The 18359-nt window shown below is 42.6% G+C and overlaps 4 protein-coding genes across 5 annotated transcripts; 2 read left to right on the top strand and 2 right to left on the bottom strand.

Moving 5' to 3' along the window:
• The first annotated feature begins 834 nt into the window (after nucleotides 1–834).
• LOC132256057 (uncharacterized) lies at nucleotides 835–5087 on the top strand. Its single transcript, XM_059752238.1, has 6 exons — nucleotides 835–901; nucleotides 2503–2664; nucleotides 3780–4148; nucleotides 4211–4435; nucleotides 4491–4606; nucleotides 4834–5087. The coding sequence occupies exons 1-6, from the start codon at nucleotides 835–837 to the stop codon at nucleotides 4978–4980; spliced, it is 1086 nt and encodes a 361-aa protein (XP_059608221.1). The 3' UTR covers nucleotides 4981–5087.
• A 21-nt stretch (nucleotides 5088–5108) lies between these two features.
• On the bottom strand, nucleotides 5109–7236 carry LOC132256056 (protein 5NUC-like). The gene is made up of 4 exons (XM_059752237.1): nucleotides 6866–7236; nucleotides 6343–6797; nucleotides 5305–6179; nucleotides 5109–5241 (listed from the first exon to the last, which is right to left on the bottom strand). Exons 1-4 carry the CDS (start codon nucleotides 7069–7071, stop codon nucleotides 5128–5130), a joined length of 1650 nt encoding a protein of 549 aa, XP_059608220.1. The 5' UTR covers nucleotides 7072–7236; the 3' UTR covers nucleotides 5109–5127.
• A 175-nt stretch (nucleotides 7237–7411) lies between these two features.
• Nucleotides 7412–15461, bottom strand: LOC132255544 (endoribonuclease Dcr-2). Of its 2 annotated transcripts, none has more exons than XM_059751625.1 (6): nucleotides 15406–15461; nucleotides 13391–14398; nucleotides 12121–13158; nucleotides 11771–12051; nucleotides 8368–10508; nucleotides 7412–8185 (listed from the first exon to the last, which is right to left on the bottom strand). In XM_059751625.1, exons 2-6 carry the CDS (start codon nucleotides 14382–14384, stop codon nucleotides 7735–7737), a joined length of 4905 nt encoding a protein of 1634 aa, XP_059607608.1. In that variant the 5' UTR covers nucleotides 14385–14398; nucleotides 15406–15461; the 3' UTR covers nucleotides 7412–7734. The 2 variants fall into 2 exon arrangements, with proteins under 2 accessions (XP_059607608.1, XP_059607609.1); XM_059751626.1 differs by lacking the exon at nucleotides 15406–15461 and adding an exon at nucleotides 15056–15206.
• Nucleotides 15462–16275: 814 nt separating this feature from the next.
• LOC132256055 (brachyurin-like) lies at nucleotides 16276–17302 on the top strand. Its single transcript, XM_059752236.1, has 2 exons — nucleotides 16276–16392; nucleotides 16464–17302. The coding sequence occupies exons 1-2, from the start codon at nucleotides 16276–16278 to the stop codon at nucleotides 17238–17240; spliced, it is 894 nt and encodes a 297-aa protein (XP_059608219.1). The 3' UTR covers nucleotides 17241–17302.
• Nucleotides 17303–18359: the final 1057 nt, after the last annotated feature.

Raw genomic sequence — 18359 nt, 5'->3', positions numbered from 1 at the left:
AGTGCTGAATTTTCTCTGAAGGTTGATTTCAAATTGTTGGCATTCGCGCGAAGGATTTGCCGAAAAGGAAATTCTCGGGAAATTTATTTGGCTTTCCCACGGATCCCGCTAGATGTCCTGCCAGTGTCACATCGATTTTCTTTCATTGAGTAGAATTTGCTTGCACAATTTTTCGGCCTAAAAAACCATTTTGAAGTGAATTTTTTCTAGCTTATTAGCTACAATTGTGTAATGCAATGTGATTGTTTGTGATTCAACTTGAATATTTGTGTTAAAACTTTAGCTCAATGGCAAAATTGTAATCAATTTTACAAGGAATTGTTGTTAAGACTGGATTTCGTCTTCCGGATATTTACTGGCTCATCAGGATTTCATTAATGTAAGTGCAATTTAATTTTAAACATTTTAGAGCAAATTTGAAGGAATTTGCAGAGAATATGGTTTGTGAAAGAATTGCTAAATTGCATTTTATCCAAGACGCATGCTCATTAACCCTTCAGTGCTTGATGTTTCAATGGGTGCAATCTTCAATTTTTCCCCCCGAAACAAGTTAGTATATTCCCACCAAGAGCAATGTAAAAAGATAGTACATATATATAAATGAGATATACAAAAGAATCTGTTGATTGGTGTTGAGCAAACAAACTCCTTTTGATGTCCAAGTCTTTTCACTCGGTATTGCAATGGTGAAATCACAAAAGGCCTCATAAAAAAATCATGCAGAAGTATCTGTGATAAAGCTTCAGACACTGAGCATAATGATAAGAGAGTCAATACAAATAAAGATGGGAAAGAAGGTGGAAGAAAGCGCGCGCATAACTAGTGAAGCACGTGATGACGGACTTTCGGGACTTTTCCCTGCAATTCCTCAGTCTGCGGCAAAATGCTGGCGTGAGTGCACGTAAAGACAGCTAGAATATTACCAGAGATTAACTTGTAGCCGAACAAGAGAAGGCGTTAAGAGAGACAAGAGTCAATTGTGATATTTTAACCCGTCTGCCAATGTGATTAGTGAGATGTGATATTAATTAGAGCCTTAAAAGCTCTGCACTGAAGACGAAAATTCAATTACGCTCTCCTTCACAGCACAAAACACGACATGTGAGATGCATTCTGTGCTTGTGTTTTGAGTAAATTACACATCCTTTTTCCTTCTTTCTTTTTGCTGCGACAAAGTTATTTTTGAATTCATCATGCAATTCTCACTTTGTCAGATATCTTCACATTTCGCCGTGGCCAAAAATAATATTTTATCATCGTATATTCACATGGAAAAGTGCTCTAATCGTGAATTCTATTCCCTCTCGGGACACTGTCACTCCAACTGACAATGCATGTTCTGTGGAAAAATATAATAGAGAGATACAATTTTTAGCAAAGCCAAAACCCCTCGCAAAACTTACCATACAAATGACCGGCGCTGACGAGATCAAAAGGTGAGGGCGGTATTTAAAGTGCAAATGCAATACAATACGCGGCTCTTGATGGAGGGACAAACGAGTCGTCGGATTGTCGTACAAGACCTAATCACTTCCTCATTTGCAACTATAAGCTTATTGGATGTTCTTCCGCCCACTTCGTGTCGCTGCTTTGCATTTACACATCGCTGTGATAGCGCGACGAAAGGTGCAAAAAGCAGAAGTGTGTTGCATCAGGATCGCCGAAAATCACGGCTCTTCACAATTCGGCAAAAGGAGGCTGGGCTTTTGAGTGGGCGGAGCTTATGAAATGATCTCTTTGTCTGATGTTTAATACTGAAAATAGGGAATTTTGCAACAATTACAACTCTTACGGGGCTAAAGAGGCTTAAGAGATAACTTCGAGAAAAGAGATATGATTCTATTTTATTTGCAGCTGTTCTGTTTTGCTAATTGGTGGGGTGAAATTATATATTTCAATTATCTTTCTTTTTTCATACAGAATAAACATCAAAAATACACAGTTTAATCAATTTGGCCAGAAATATTTGGTGATAAAGTGGGTTAAGTCATGCATCAAGTCAAGGGTGGGCGGAGCAAGGAAGTGGGCGGAGTAGAAGCACAATATGAATTTGAGGGAATTTCCACAAAAATTCTTCTTCTCCAAATTGTGAAGCTTTTTATGTTTACCTCTTCGTGCCATTTTTACCAAATTTCATCTCGTTTTCACATTATTATTCTTCTCTGTGTGATCAGAGTTTGATATCTTTGACATAACAATCTGGTTTCTTCCGTTATCTGGCTCTGCATCCAATAAACTTTCGTCGCAGCACCACAATAAGATTTGCCATTTTCAGTTCGACAGTGCTTTTGCAATCACTTCGCGATTAGAGCAAACGTAAACGGGAATCGAGAAGGAATTCCATTGAAGTGAGCGAAAAGTTTCTTCCAATCGTGCTGTAATTGTGCAGTCAGAGTTCACTTGAGGTGATAAGAAAGCTGAGGGTGAGAGAAACGGATATACATATTGACTTGCGAAGTGACTCTGATGGTCGGCGAGATGATTTCGGCGGTGAAGTGTAAGATATTTTCCCGTGTGTGCAAATAAGGGTGGCAAATCTGGCGCCGAGAGAAGCGGCAGAAAAGAGTTCGGTGGAAAATCTCCCCGATTTGCTGCTGGAGGGTGTGAATTTCATCGAGGAGCAGCTCAATGAGACCAGCACCGAGGGCTTCGTCGTGTATCCAGGTATGCGGTGGCGCCGGACCACCCACTCGATGATGTGCAATCGCACAGCAAGCGGTCCGAGAGGGATGATTTATTGGGCATGGTTAACCGCACTAAGTCGATTAACATCGAAACTCGTTCCAGGGGCGAATCCATCACGCGAAGAAGCCCACCAGATGTGTAATTGACAAACCATCGATTAAGTAGCCTTTCAATTCCTCCTCTCCATGAGTCGAGATCTCGATGCTCTGTCGCGGCTCACGAGGGGAGAATTTTTCGGAGGATTCACAACAATTTTACATGTGCGCCTCTCCTTGGAAAAAGAAGAGTGAATTTCCAGAGGTCGCAGAATGAATATTAATTTTGATTGATTCCCCATGTCCGAGCGATTTGATTTTCGAGAGCTCGTAAAATTGAATTATCACTCGGAAATCACCTCACGTCGCTTCAGACGAACTCTCCAGTGCCATTTCCGGGCGCAAAGCCTCCACACACTCATTCTCCGGACTGTGCAGTGTGTGAAAAGTCGGGGCTGAAGTGGCTTTTGAAAAAGTGAAAATCTCACTTTCATTCACATGCGCCGTAGCATTTCATCAGCCAATTAATTGCCTCTAATTACCTTACATGTTGTGATGCTTCTTTCCAAGTCAGTGGCTCACTTTAAAGTTCATCCCCGGACGGGAATTTTGGGTCGTTGCTGGAAAAAGAACCCCACCTCAGAAAAGGGTAATAAATAGATGGTTAATTGGAGAATTTTGGCAAATAGAAAAGGCGGATTACAAGGGGTAAATATGTGTCTTTCGTCAATGAATCTTGAGAAGCAGTGAAAATGAAGCTTTCTTTATCAATAATAACTATATATATAAGTAGGTCAATTATGATGTCATTTAGAGCCTTTGAATCCATTTCTTGTATTATACATTGTGAAATCATAAGAAAATTTCAAACAAAATGACTTGAATACTGAAAAACATTGCCAGAATTCTATATAAATTGTAGAAAAATGATTTTCACTTGTTGTTTGCACAAAAATAGGTTAAACTCTTTGAATTGTTGAGATTTGAGTCAATCAGAGATGAAACCCGGCAGATCTATAAATGATCAATGAACATCTTTTTTGTGTTTTTTTTTCTTAGGCCCGGAAGATGTCTCGGTTCGGCTTCCATCGCAGGGCATTTATCAGCAATCCGTGACGCTCACGGCGCGCATGTGGCCGCCCGTTGAGGCGGGTCCGCAGCGGACAGTGTGGGGTTTACCGGCCGTCGTGTGGGGCGTCGTGATTGGCTGCACTGTGGTCGGAGTGCTGGTTCTGGCCACGCTCTTCTTCTGCTGCTGGCTTCTGCCGCGCAGCCGCAAGTTCCTCAGTCCATCGCGCTGCGGTGCCGCCGTCACGAGCTCCTCAGCCACATCAGGTACAATTCCCAATGCGAAACAACCACAAACAAAGCCATTAATCAATCTCACACCTCTCGCGCTTACTCCAGACACCGGAAGAGGAGTTATTAGTAAGTGTGACATCGCGAAAAGATGAGTTCTACTTTGCTAATGTTCCTCTTCTCTTCTTGCTTGTGCACAGTGGCTCACAATCCTCAATCTTGGACGGGAGTTCCAGCTCAATACTCTGTCTCAGGACCACCGATGACAATCCCTGTGGCGAAGCAGTCCATTCAGAAGCCCCAGAATGTTCGTGAACAGCCCACAACCTTCTGCAATCTCGTACCAGGGCAGAGCGCAATTCCAGACACTCACAAATCCATGTGGGCAATTAATCCGCTGTACGCCTCCAGTTCTGGTGAGTTGAAAGCTGCTCTACTTCGTTCTTTTCTTATTCTTCCGTCTTCCGGCAGTTCTCAGCGAGTCCGAGGAGTCTTCGTACAGGACCAGATCGCTTCCATCGTGGGGAAAAGGCGCAAAGCAGAGGCCAGTTTCCACCACAGACGATCTCGAGGAACTGTACGCAAAAGTGAGTGAAGTGAAGCATAAATCCAATCACTCATAATAATGTTATCTTTAATTCGGGAAAAGTCTAAGCTTTTGCCTAATTTTCGTCACAATCATAGCACATAAAGCTTGTGACTGAAAATATTCCATTTATTGATACAATTAATATCATAAACCTTAAAATTCGACGACAATTGAATGGCATTTACAAATCGTGCTAAATTGTCGCTCTTCACTGCATTTTTTCAGGTGAACTTCAGCAAGAAGCGACGAAATAGAATGCGAAATGACGAGGCGGCAATTATTGCTTTGTGTCGCTCGCGATCGCAGAATTTGTCAGTTTTGCCTCTCGAGCGCGAAGGAATTGTCGTGTACGATGAGAGAACGGCTCTCTAGCAACCTTTCCTCATATCAAATCCAATGACGATCCGCCGATAAGATCTCTATAGACATGCAGTAACTTCTCTAGCTCCTGTATTTTGTATGCAATCTGAGGAATAAAGTGTACATTCTTCAGTATCGACTGTATATGATGGCAAATACTTAGTTAAACAGCACAATTCGCCCCTCTATTCTTGGATAAATAGGACTTCTCTTCTCAATAAACGTCTGCACAGCCTCAATTTCGCCAAAAGGCAAGTGTTCACTTGTTGAGTCCTGAAAGAGAGCTAGAATCAGCCATTTGCACATTTCACACAATTCTACTAAGAGAAACAGTACCTTAAAGTGAGTAAAACCATCTCCACCTTCCTTCATGAAGGTCGACACAATTATGCGATACCATTTCAGTGGATCAACGGCTTCGAAAGTGGGAACTCTGCAATTGGTGCAGAGAATCTCAGCAGAAGAGACTCTGGAGGCAGGATTGTTGGTTAAATTGTACTTCACTTGCACACCAGACATTTGCAGAAAACGTCCCAGTCCCCGAGTGATGCTGTACTTTGCCACAGAGTGCTCCAAGACATCCTTGAGCGTGCTTCCGGACACATTGACGAGCACAAAGGTGTTCTCATACGGCAGAACAGCTTTGAGATCAGCCAATGTGATGATCTTCTTTCCCACTGAATTCCTAATGCTGCCACTGAGCAGAAGAACTCCCGATGCGTCTGACCACGCTGCCGCTGTGCTCATCTGTGAGCTAAGATAGGCATCGAATATGGCGTCTGCAATGAGATTTCCCATGTTGCATTCACGGAATCTGCACGTCTTGTACTGCCCATCGAGGTGAACGAGAGTGTTGCCCACCGTTTTGGCTTCCAGTCTGCTCAGTGTCTCACCGAAGGGCGCCAAGAGCTCCAGAGCGTCAGTTTCTTGAGGGAATTCCTCAGTCAACAGCACAGAATTGCCTCGCCACGCCTGAAGGCGCTCTTCAGTGTCGAAAGTCAACTCAAGACGCCCCATGTATTTGCCATACTTTCCCGCTTGCACCACGAGAGTGACGGAACCGTCTTCTGCCCTCACGACTTGAGGATACGCCCCAGAGACGCTGTCCAGTGACTCCACATCGCCCGTGTGCAGGAGACTGTGAGAATGTCCACCGACAATGACAGAGATTCCTGGGCATTTCTTCGCCACCTCGAGATCTCTCTCCAATCCTGTTACAGCATAAATTAGCATAAATATAGTTAAGATATTACATTCTTTGCCACTGCGCAAAGATCTTTTTTCAAAAGCTCTAGCAAGGGGGAGATAATTGGCTAGAATCTGTACAACTGAAAAGAAGCAATTATTATGGAATATTTCACGCATTCGATTTACCTGAGTGTCCCAGAGCGATGATGATGCGGATGCCAGCATTGCGGAGTCTCCGCACTTCTCGTGATACAGCATCGACTTCGTCCACGAAGATCACCTCGTCAGTTCGCAATTGTTCCCTCGCGCTGGGAATGACGTAGCCCACAATGGCCACTCGATGGCCAGACACGTCCAGAACGACGGATGATTTAATGTGACGACGAAGCGTGGGTGAACTGGTCAGATTGAGATTCGTCACCACGACGGGTGTGCGCAATTGCCGCAGGAACGCCGAGAGGACGTCGATACCATAGCCAAATTCGTGATTGCCCAGAGTCACTGCGTCTGGCTGCAGAATGTTCAGCACGTGAGCCGTGATGTTCTCCTTGGTGATGGTGAACAACGGAGTACCAGTGAAGGAATCTCCCGCGTTGAGGAACAAAAGGGGTTCATTTGAGTGATTTCTGGCTTCGCGGAGTCTTCAAAGAGAGTAAAAATGCGTGAGAATCACAGGAGAGCCTAATTGGCGAACAGATGAGCAAATTACATGTGCAACATCCTTGGAATTCCTCCGAAACAGGTTTCTTTTCCCGGCTCGCGACACGAAATACCTCCAGCGTCGAACTGCTCAAATCGCCCGTGAATATCATTGTTGTGCATCAGCATGAGCCTGAAAGATCCGTCTGAGGATTGACTATTCGCCAAGGCGAAGAGAGATGTAAGACATGGAATCACTGCAAAACACTTCTTCATGTTCACACAAGCCAAAAACCTTCACTGAGATTGACACGATCGTGCGACTGTTTTGGCAAGCGGTGAGGAACTGAAAGACCCCGAAAAGAAATGGATTATTCCCACTCTTCAGCTCACCTTCGGCAACAGTTCCAGCCAGTGAAATTGCAACCACTGTTGGCTCTTTGTGCGTGAGACAAATTTACTGAAATTTAACTAAAAAATAATAATTTTCATGCTTTTGTGACTTTTCTAGAAAACGTTTAATGAAAGTAAAAACCATCAAAATTCTTTTAAGGACGCAATATATTTTATTTAAAAAAAAACATATATAGTTATAAAATTTATATAATCTATAAAATGTTTTTATCGAAATTTCGTGATGCTTTTGTGAATTTTATTGTGTTCTAATACCACATAAACTAATATAATAGATTAAGAGATAAGGAGAAAAACACGGGAAGTTCCCAGGAAAAGGACAACGTCTTAATGCAATGTTTGGCAGTTCCATCAAGTGTTTCCATAACAGATTACGAGATAATTATTGAAGTAACATAAATGCAATTAAAAAGGGAACTACATTACAATTTCTAGACAATATCATTTCATACATAACAATTTTGGGATGCTGCAATTCGATTGGTTGCGCAAAGATCTGTGAATCATAAGAACAAACGTTGGGATTTAACCGTTCCTCTGATTTTTCTCCAACTGCTCCAAGGCAGCATTTGCCGCTGCTCTCTTGGCATTCTTCCGATTAACACCAAAACCATGAGCCTCCATCCACTTTTGTCCACACACAAATTTCACCGAAACCGAAATTGTGTCCTTCTCCGGATTCACCGAAGGCTCACTGAACTGTGGAGCAGCTCCTGACCACTCGTACAGCTTGCGCACGGCATTGATTGGCACATTGGCGGCAAACTGAAGGATCTCCTGGCCCATAAGATGCACAATAACACGCCAGACAGCCTGCATGTCATTGCCAGAGTCCAGAAACACAGCGCCGAGCAGCGCTTCCACAATGTCACCCAATGTCTTGGGAACATCCACCGAGTCTGCCATAATCGTTCCGTCCTCCTCTTTGATGCGCAACACGTGCTCCGTCACCTTGTACTGATTCAGTCTCTGATATCTGCAGAAAGGGAAGAAGAACACACATTGTGACAAAAATACATTGAGAAGCATTGTCAAAACCAGACAGATGAACTGAAAAATTTAAGTTTTTAGTTCCAAGTCTATGCTTTTCACCGACTTTTCCTCCCATTTTTGTGTAACAAAACATTATTTTATTTCTAGACTACTTCATTCACTTACTCAGCAAACTCTTTGGCCTTCTCCTGAAGCGCTGGACTCTGATGCAGCATGTGCAAATGGAAGTTATTACGCACACACACGCACGCCAATGTGATGTTATTCACCAGAGCAGATCTCAAGTCTGTCATCTTTCCTGGATCCAAATCGCGACACTTCTCAAAGATGTACGACGTTATGATAATGTCCAGCACTGCATCGCCCAGAAATTCCAACTTCTGATAGCATCCTGTGGCGCGATTTGCTGGATAGGAAGGATGCGTAAGCGCCTGTAGAAGATAGGCACGATCTCTGAACTGATATCCCAGGCGTTGCTGGAAATCATGCGGATTTATCAGATGACTATCAATGTCTTCAGCTGTGATGTTTGGTGACAATTTTGGCTCAATTTGCTGATTGCGCAGCAAATTCTCCATATCCAAATCCCTCGGTAGAATGTGGAAGAAATTGAGCAGCTTGAAGGACTTCTGAATGCCAATTGTTGCCACCCAAACACCTAGAATGGCTTCAATGGCATCTGACACTGTCTTATCGCTGATGCGATGCTTGCCAAGGAAAACTTTTGTGGAATAATCTTCATCCGCGATGGCCTTCTGTTCACGACTGAACGTCTCCAGAAGTGTGCCAAGATTAGCCAAATCCATCCTTCCATTCATCACTTCCCAGTCAGAGCACAGAACCTTGAAGATCGCATTCGGTGTGATTTGCAACTCCTCCACCGTCTGCACAATCTCTTGTGGCACATTCATGTGTGGCACAATGAAGTCACTCACACTGAACGGTGACACATTGATCACGCCCGCTATGCCACAGTCAGCGCCGCAGTAGTACAGATTGCGATTGCCCACAATCTGACCCTTGCACGTTGTCAGATAGCCCTCGTGCCACTCCGTGTGCTTCTGCAGCAAGTAGAGACTCGTGGTGAACTTGAGGAAAGCATCACCGAGTACTTCATATCTCTCCATATCAAACACTTCCTGCGCTACGGACGCCGTGATGGCACATAGAACGTCCCTCTGCTGCGGTCCCACGGTCCCACTGTGCTCCATCTTCAGCAGGGCAATGTTGAAGGCCTCCTCATATGGTGTGGCACAGATGGCGAATTGTTCCATTCCACTGCTGACACCCTGAAGAGCCGCCATGGTGCGTCCCCTGGTATTTGCCCTCTCATACTCATCATTCAACGACATGAAGTAGAAATAGTACTCCAGATCGACCTGATGAAGCTTATCCCAGTTGCGATGCACATCCATTGGTGGTCTGTGATCCGTGAAGATGTTGTCCAGTATGTCTGCCAGAGTGTCACCGGCTTTATTCTCCACCTGCACCACAACATCGTCAACTGGACCGAAGATTGATCGACTGGTTGGCGTTTCTTTAGGCACCTTCAACTTATGCTCATCCACAAATAAAGCATCCAACTCTGTGGCACTCTCCACACCCAAATACCGATCAATTGTCTTTCTGATATTGTCAGCGTGCAGCATAAAGCGCATTCTGTACAGCACATTCGGCAGCACCAGCGCCTTGAGCCACATTGACGCGGGAAATCCAAAGTTATGACACAATTCCGGCACAAGAATCTCCTTCATAGATCGCTTCACTTGCTTCTTACTTCCCCTGTCACTCATGCCCGGATTCAGCAGCATCAAATCATTAGTGATGCCTTTGACTTCAATCAAGAATTGTTGGTCATTAACCACATACAAGTCATACTCATTCTCATAATATGCAGCATAAGTGGACGCTTTCATGGTGTTCGGAAAGGCACTTTCTGGCGTCAAATGCTTCTCCACTTTCGTCACCACATAGCGCTGATTGCCATCACTTCGATACCACGGACTGATAACAGAGTGTAACCAATCTTTCGGCTCAAATCTCTGTTGCTGACGCTCATTCTCCGTCGTCTTCTTCACAGCGGGCATCTCTTGGAATTTCTTCACGAGATCCATATCAATGCGACGACCAATCATCGGCACAATGAGAATGGAATTATTGGTGTTCGTGAAGTCCATCGCAAGGAATGTCTTCGTTTTCATTGTATTGAGAACATCGCGAAAGACGACAATATGAAATTTCCTCAGACAATTCAAATCCTCTTCAGTCAGCACGACATTCTCCACGGGTCTCTGATCGATTTTCACCTGGAAAAAAAAGAGAGTGGAAAACAATAAACAAGGGGAATTTCATGGACAAGGGGAAAATCACTCCGCAAGTTGAGATCATTAACTTTGTGATTATTCAATCTTTTTTCGATTATTTGTGATTTTAATTCAAATTTTGATTATTTCGTACAAAATTTTGATAATTTTTTGATTATTTTCTGAATATTTGATTAAAATTTGATTATTTTTTGAATATTTAATTAAAAAGTGTTTATTTTATACTAATTAGGATGATTTTTTGATTCTTATTTTCTGAACTTTTTTTCCAAAATTTGATTTTTTTTAAATTATTTGTGATTTTGATTCAAATTTTGATTTTTTTTCTATTTTACTTGAGAAAAAATTTTTTTTTTTAAATATTTAGTTCAGAATTTGATTATTTTGATTTTTATTTGTTATTTTACTTTGGAAAATAATAATTTTTTTTTGATATTTTATTTTTGATTTTTTTACAATTTTACTTTGGGAAATATATATATATTTTTTATTATTTTATTCAATATTTAATTATTTTACAATTTTAATTTTTGACAACATTCATTTTTTGATTTTTTTTTTCTTCAAAATTTGGTTATTTTGATTTTTTGTAATTTTTTTTTGGGAAATAATAATTTTTTACAATTTTATTTGAGAAAATATTATTTTTTGACTATTTTATTCAGAATTTGGTTATTTTGTTTTTTTTTGTGATTTCAATCAGGATAATAATTTTTTTTATTACATTTCTAATAGAATAAATTAAATTATTAATTAAATTATTAAATTCAATTTCTAATCTAATTTTTTTTAATTAAAAATAAGATTTTTTCTTCAATTTTAGTTGAGAAAATAATCATTTTTTCAATATTTTACTGAAATAATTGATTATTTGATTGGGAACATTAAGTTTCCTCCAAAAATCACCTTGTGATTTGCCCCTTGTTCATGGAAAATCACTATATGCTCAAAGCACAACTTCACCCTTAATATATCATTGTCAAAATGTCAAGTAATAGATTCATAGATTTCTTAGCTCTTTGTATAGTTTGATAATTTCATTACTTACTTTATACAAAAAATGCAATGAATTAAATGTAATAAAGCAGCATTTTTCACACGACATTTCAATGTCAATTGAATCAATCTTCGTGATAAATTGGCATTTTTTCGCACCATAAAAGAAGGTGTTAATGGAAAGTAAATGTATTGTTTGAAGTCATGATAAATTTCTCTCTTCAATAAAACACAGAAAAAATACTCACCATTACACGTCCATCAGTGAGGAAGAAATTCATGGCAGCCAAAGGTGGCAAAGGCTTCGTGGTGAGAATGGCATAATTGCGATCCTGTCTGAAGAGCTTGTTGAAGACAGCGACATTCGTGTCGACTTTTGAGCCACTTTTCTCATTCAGATCAGACACCGTGTGGATGATGTAGAGGAAGCACGACTTTCCTTCCTCTGGCTGACACTTGCTCAATTGCACCGGATAGTTGATATCGCAGTAGCGCTTCTTCTTCTTCGTGCCATCCTCTTTGTTGTTACCTTGAGGAGAAACAACAACATATGTTAGCATATTAGGACTTCAGTGTCTTTCTATACGCATTCATTCACCTGTCTTGTACTTCTGCCAGTGCGGAAAGTAGACACTCTGGAGATTCGTTAGAATCATGGTTGGACTGATGGGCAAGAGATTCTCACCTAGTTCTCCTTTCTCATACAATGCAATGCACGCCTTGAAAGCCACGGATCTCTTTGCATGCTTCTTGGACATCAGAACATTACTATAAATTTCATCCTTGACTGGTGATTGACTCGGCAATGTGAGCGAAATGCGATACTTTTTCACGCCTTTGATCATTAGTTCCTCACACTGCAAATCTGGCGCTGCCACGGTGAAACCGTCCTGCGGCAGTGTGGTACAGTAGCGATTCAACAGTGCAATCGCTGACGTATCCGTCAATTTGGCCCCCTTTGGTGTCGTAAACACCTTCAGATCCCCTCGCATATCATTGTCAATCTCTTCAGCAGATGGCAAATCTCTGTCCACACACTTGCCAATCAGCAACCTCTTCATTGCCGCATCTATTATATGGTACTTGTTGATCTGTCCAAGCAATTTTGGCTTCTCCGACTGCTCCATCATCAGTAGATGAATGCTGGATGCAGATCGTGCACGACCCTTGCGCTGTACATACGCACGGAACGTGTGAGGCATATCATAGTTGATGACAAAGTTGCAATTCCGCAAGTCCACACCCTCTTCCAGGACAGCCGTCGATACGATTAGATTCACTTCGTTCTTCTTGAACTTCTTCAATACCTGACGATCCCAATTGTTCTGCAGCAACACCTCAAGTTCCGCTTGCATGAAGGAATTGTCACCCACAAGAAAGTCCGGCGCAATCGCAAAATCTTCCTTGGATTCTGCATAATTCCTCAGAATGTGAAAAATGCACTTTGCCGATGAACGTCGCTGAACAAAAACCAGACCACAGAGTTTCTGTTCGGATGAAGCATTACATAAAATACTCTGAATACTCTGCAGCAGCGTCTTGAGTTTGTCCGACGCATGTCGCATGATGAACTCATGAGTTGGACAATCCTGTTCGCCCATCATTTGCACCAGAATGTGACGAACTAACTCAGCATCTGCAAAAAATTACAGGAATTAATCACAAAATCTATCTTCCTTGAGTTTCTTATGAAAAGTCTCTTGAAATTCAATCAGAATCTTCATGATTTTGAGTCCTTCTTCAAGCTTTCTGTGAGTCACAAATTAAAGTTTCTGACATTTCTTCAATCCATGAATGTTTTTTTCGTCTTATTTCTCTCTCTCTCTCTCTCTCTTTCATTCGAGTCATAATTGCTTACAGAAACTCACTTTTTATTGAAGCGCGATACAGTGATCTCTTGCTGTGCGTTACTGAGGACCGTTTCTTAAGATCAAACTCCACAATCAAACCCAGAATCGCCAGCGATGCTCCATAAAGTCCAAGATCTTTCATTTGATAATTGAAATCCTGCCAGAGTTGCTTCAATTTCTTCTTCGTGGACTGCTTCTCGCCATCCATCTCGCTCATTTTCTTCACCTCATGATCCAGCTTAAAGTGATCAATTTCTGTACAAAACTTATTCACAAGGCACTCAATTCGACTCAATTTGTCATCATCAGGACTCTGTATAAAATACGTGACCATCTGTTCCACTGGATTCGTCGCGAACACCAAAACATTCTCATAGTCTTCAATGGTCGCAACAGTGGCGACTGTTGATCTCATGCACTTCTCGAGCGCCTCCAGATCCGTGCTCAACGTCTCCACGCGACTGCTCGGCAACAACATTCCCGTGAGTCCAATCACGCGTGGCTGCTTGTGCACAGGCACGTCCACGAATTGCTTCATGAGCTCCACGATGGGATGCTCGCCCTGCGCATTGTGACATTCATCGAACACAATCACATTTATGTTCTCTAGCTTGAGGAATCCATGGCGTATCACGTCAAGGACAATCTGATAAGTGGCCACAACAATGTTATTGTTCTCGAACTCGTTGCGCCAGCGCTGCTGTCCCCACACATCGACGTTCATGTCGCCCGTGAACACAGCCACCTTGAACTGCGTGTTCTGCTCAAAGTACTCCTTCTGCTGCCGCGCCAGCACCTTCGTGCTGGCCAGGAAGACACCACGCTTGCCGCCATTGGCCATAGAGCGATGAAAGTCCTTGGACTTCCGCGTGAACACCATCAGCGGGATGAACGTCTTGCCCGCGCCCGTCGGGAGATAAATAATTGTATTCTTCTCCATGCACACGCTTATCAATTGATCCTGATAAGGGCGTGGAGTCAACTTGGTCTCCGTCTCTGCCTGTTGTTCCATAGTTATTGCTCTTTCTGCAAAAAAGCAAATAATTGGAAGAATTCTGGTCATCACATGCAGATAAGATTATTACTAATACAATAAGGAATGGACTCAAATATTATTTAATTATACTATTAAGAATCGAGACTTTTGTAGCGATATGAAAGATGTTAGTTTTCATTTTTCATTCAATAATAGTTATGAATGGCTGATGCAACATTAGAATATTTCTAACTTTTATTGGCAGCTGCTATTAAATAATACTATTTGATATGAATTTCAGCAGCCAAAAAGTCTTGAAGCTGTAAAAAGAGAAGAAGTAATTCACTTGCTCCAAATCTAATCACCTTTCAGGGGTGAAATTCTTCTTTGGGCATTAAAAATTTGCACAATCACAACTTCTTATCATTCATACAGTGTAGAATCTTCGAGAAGACTGACTTTCAAGCAAGAGACGAGGCAAGAAATTCCTTATCACTGCTGATGTCTGTTACAGGAAATATCAGCGCAATTCAATTTCCCATTGAGATTTGTTTTGGTGAATTTTGCTTTTTGTATCGTTCAGAATCTACACGATTTTCATACAAAACTTCTCTAAATCAACTCAATAGAATTGTTATGCAAACACAAAAGTCATTAAACTTGCGTTTACCACGGAAAACGTGTCAGAATTAAAAAATTATACATACTTTCAGTTCTCTGGAAATGCTCTAACAAAAATCACACTTGCACTGTGAAATGGTCCAAAACCTACTGAACATATTTCACAACATTTCACTGCATTTCTTATGCTGTGGACGATTATGATTGGCTGATAGACGCCGGCTAAAGGGATTGACATGTCATCGCACTTTGCGGTGATTCCCCGGAATATGCCAATGTGTTGTTATGCAAATTCACGCACTTGCACGCAATAGACGGGAGAAAATACACAATAAACAGCTCAGGGAAGACATTAGGCACACATCTGCAGTATTCTTCATAACATCAGGGCTCAAAACTAGGGAAATTTGAGCAAAAACAGGCACTATTTTCTTACCTTGTGTTCCTCTTCGCTACAAATGTCGACATTTGTCTTCCTGTCAGTTGGTGGTGAATATACATACTCACCATTTGGAGTGAACTGAAACGTTTCTCGGATGTTTCCTTTGTGTTTCAAAGTTTTAAAATAACAAGGCGACAGTTCAAGGATATTTTTTTAACACCCTTTTCATTTATTTGTGAAAGCTTGCAGATAAAAGTATGTTATGCATAAATGAGAGTAATTAGTGTTTGTCCGAATTGTTTTGACACACATGACATTTATTCATTCTCAGTAAATCAATAAGTAATTGATAACAGATTACAAGACAGTATTTCTCAGGTTCTAAAGAAAGCTCATATGAGATTGATAAGCGATATTAATTGCGATTATCTTATCACCATCACAAACCGCTGATACATTCTTGAGTGGAAGTAGTACAACATATTCAGCTAAACACATTGTCTCAAAAGTGAACCGGAAAGATTTTACCTAAAAACACAGAAACTCCCTTCGTCATCTCTGGGTGATTCCAAGAATTGCAATCAGCAATCGAAACTTTTCAATGGGTTTTCCTTGGGACTTTTTTTTCCTCCTCTTGCGAGGCTCTTTCACGCGTAATTGTGGCAGAGATTATTTCTTCACCATATGATCGATTGTCTGGAAATGTCTAGCCATAAAACAATTACGAAGCGTCCATTGATGAAAATCCCACCACTGATAACAGACTGAGGAGCGCGTATTGGATGGAGACTTGGATTCTCCTCCATTCTGCTGGTTTTTCCCATCTTCAGAGTCTTCAGCCTGGCAATAAATCAGGCGGAAAATCTCACCTGATAGCGTCCAGCAATCTTGAGGCCAGTGGAGATTTGCCGAGCGGCTCTATAAATGAGCCTTGCGCTGCTGAGAATTGTTCAGTATCGCTGTAGGAAATCTATCACGATGAAGGCAGTGTTTGTTCTCTTGGTTTGCGCCGTCGCCGTCTTTGCCGACGACACGGCCACTGTAAGTTAGCCCAAGACGTCCTGGATTAAGTGCCTGTGAATCCCGAATGACGAGTGTTCCTCTCTTTGCAGCCCTACCAGGTGCCCGTCTTCCCCGAGGATTCGTGGATTGGCGAGAGGATTGTGAACGGCCAGCCCGCCGCGACCAACCAGTTCCCCCACCAGACCACCGTCTTCTCCACCAACAACAACAGCACCGGCGGCTTCTGCGGCGGCTCCCTGGTCTCCCCCATCTGGGTCTTCTCTGCTGCCCATTGCACGCGCGGCTTCGCCTGGTACCACATCGGCGTGGGCTCCATCAACCGTCTGTCTCAGCAGCAGACACAGGTGTCCAACTTCGTGATTGAGCACGCCCAGTACAACCCGTCGAACCTCAACAACGATGTGTGCGCCGTGCGCCTCAACACGCCTCTGCAGATCAACGCCGCCGTGCAGGTCATCCGCCTGCCCAGGCGCAGCGAGTTCACCCAGCTCTGGGTCGGCGACCGCGCCTACGTGTCTGGCTTCGGCAGGACCACCAACACTGGCCCCATCTCCAACCAGCTCATGTTCACCAACATCCGCATCATCAGCAATGCCGAGTGCGCCGGCGTCTACGGCACCAACGTGATCATCGCCTCCACCATCTGCGGCCGCGGCTGGGACTTCAACTCCCAGTCCACGTGCAACGGTGACTCCGGCGGCCCGCTCATCCTGCGCCAGGGCGGCGCATCCGGCGATCTGCACATCGGCGTGGTGTCCTTCGTGTCCGGTGCCGGATGCGACAGCGGACATCCTTCCGGCTACGCTCGCAGCACGCACTTCACCGAGTGGGTGTACGCCAACACTGGCATCCCAATTGTGGCCTAGACGCTTCCAAACACACACGAGACACACAGTCAGACAGGAAGAGAGAGAAATTAGGGAATAAAGTGGACATTGAGCAAAATATATCACAACTTTCCTCTCATTGACCGTTCTTGAATGAAGAGGAGCAAAGAGTGACGGAGAATTATTTGAGCATGATGATAGGGACATTGATGGGGGATTCGACAAAAGAGTGTCTCACTTCCTGCCTTCGATGACTCAAGGAAGAGATTAAGCGAGCAGGACTCAAATCAGTTCCTCACGAGAATATTAGGAAATTTCAAGAATTCCGTAATCAAAAATCACAAGCAAGTTGTTCTGTGACAGAGGCTAAGAAGCTCTGGAGAATATTACGAATTTTATGGGTAAAAGTGTTCTTCAAGGAAAGAAATAACGATTAATTGCAGGAAGATAAAATTTTGCCGTTCCACGGTGAGAATGAGAGCATTTTGTATGCTCTTCAGATCTAAAAGACATTTCACATCACAGATTGTGTACAAAACAATCTGCAATCAGCAGAGAAATGCTTTTCACTTGTTGTGGATTCAGAGAGGAACCTGTTGAATTGTGGTTCACCAGGACTTGTGCTATCCACAAGAAACTGCAACTTAGCTAACATCCTGGAAAATCCTCACGACAGCTGAAGACGCACAGCAGAATGACGCTGCAGATTAAGAACTTTTTCTTCCATTTCTTACCGCATAGATTTCACTTTGTCCACCGCAAGGATGATCCTGACATGACCTCGACAGTGTCTTTCTGAGCAAAATCTCGTGCCGAGCTCTCCTTTCGTCCCGCACGACTCATGAGAAACTCAATTAGATTACCATAAACAACGCCTCGAGTGGGGGGGAAATGCGAAGATGAGCGACGAAGAGAAAGAGAAAAAGCGAAAAAGTGCCTTCTTGGGCGGGAAAAAGGATTAATTCGGTGGGAAAAACTTGAGGTAAATTCGATTAAAATATTCATTTATCTTCCTTCCTTTTTTTTTTGTTTGGATTACACAAATTGGTTTTCCTTTTATTTAATCCACATTCTCTGTTCACTGTCTATAAATGTCCGGCTTGACCGCCGTTTTCCATTATTATTTCTTCTCTGTGCTGCGGGGCATTTCTTTCTCTT

The sequence above is a fragment of the Phlebotomus argentipes genome, unplaced genomic scaffold, assembly GCF_947086385.1.
Source record: "Phlebotomus argentipes unplaced genomic scaffold, Phlebotomus argentipes genome assembly contig_5, whole genome shotgun sequence".
NCBI lineage: Eukaryota > Metazoa > Arthropoda > Insecta > Diptera > Psychodidae > Phlebotomus > Phlebotomus argentipes.
The sequence above is the reverse complement of the archived record's forward strand: the minus strand, read 5'-3'. Positions and strand labels throughout refer to the sequence as shown.

Excerpts from the sequence above, each read along its gene's own strand:
- LOC132256055 (XM_059752236.1), top strand. The coding sequence starts at position 16,276 with ATGAGCCTTGCGCTGCTGAGAATTGTTCAGTATCGCTGTAGGAAATCT. Across the intron at positions 16,393-16,463 it reads TTGCCGACGACACGGCCACT|CCCTACCAGGTGCCCGTCTT; the intron begins GTAAGTTAGCCC and ends CTCTCTTTGCAG.
- LOC132256057 (XM_059752238.1), top strand. The coding sequence starts at position 835 with ATGACGGACTTTCGGGACTTTTCCCTGCAATTCCTCAGTCTGCGGCAA. Across the intron at positions 4,436-4,490 it reads GCTGTACGCCTCCAGTTCTG|TTCTCAGCGAGTCCGAGGAG; the intron begins GTGAGTTGAAAG and ends GTCTTCCGGCAG. Across the intron at positions 4,607-4,833 it reads TCGAGGAACTGTACGCAAAA|GTGAACTTCAGCAAGAAGCG; the intron begins GTGAGTGAAGTG and ends GCATTTTTTCAG.
- LOC132255544 (XM_059751625.1), bottom strand. The coding sequence starts at position 14,384 with ATGGAACAACAGGCAGAGACGGAGACCAAGTTGACTCCACGCCCTTAT. Across the intron at positions 10,509-11,770 it reads TCACTGATGGACGTGTAATG|GTGAAAATCGATCAGAGACC; the intron begins GTGAGTATTTTT and ends TTTTTTTTCCAG. Across the intron at positions 8,186-8,367 it reads AAGGCCAAAGAGTTTGCTGA|ATATCAGAGACTGAATCAGT; the intron begins GTAAGTGAATGA and ends CCCTTTCTGCAG.
- LOC132256056 (XM_059752237.1), bottom strand. The coding sequence starts at position 7,071 with ATGAAGAAGTGTTTTGCAGTGATTCCATGTCTTACATCTCTCTTCGCC. Across the intron at positions 6,798-6,865 it reads ATTCCAAGGATGTTGCACAT|ACTCCGCGAAGCCAGAAATC; the intron begins GTAATTTGCTCA and ends CTCTCTTTGAAG. Across the intron at positions 5,242-5,304 it reads ATGGTTTTACTCACTTTAAG|GACTCAACAAGTGAACACTT; the intron begins GTACTGTTTCTC and ends GCTCTCTTTCAG.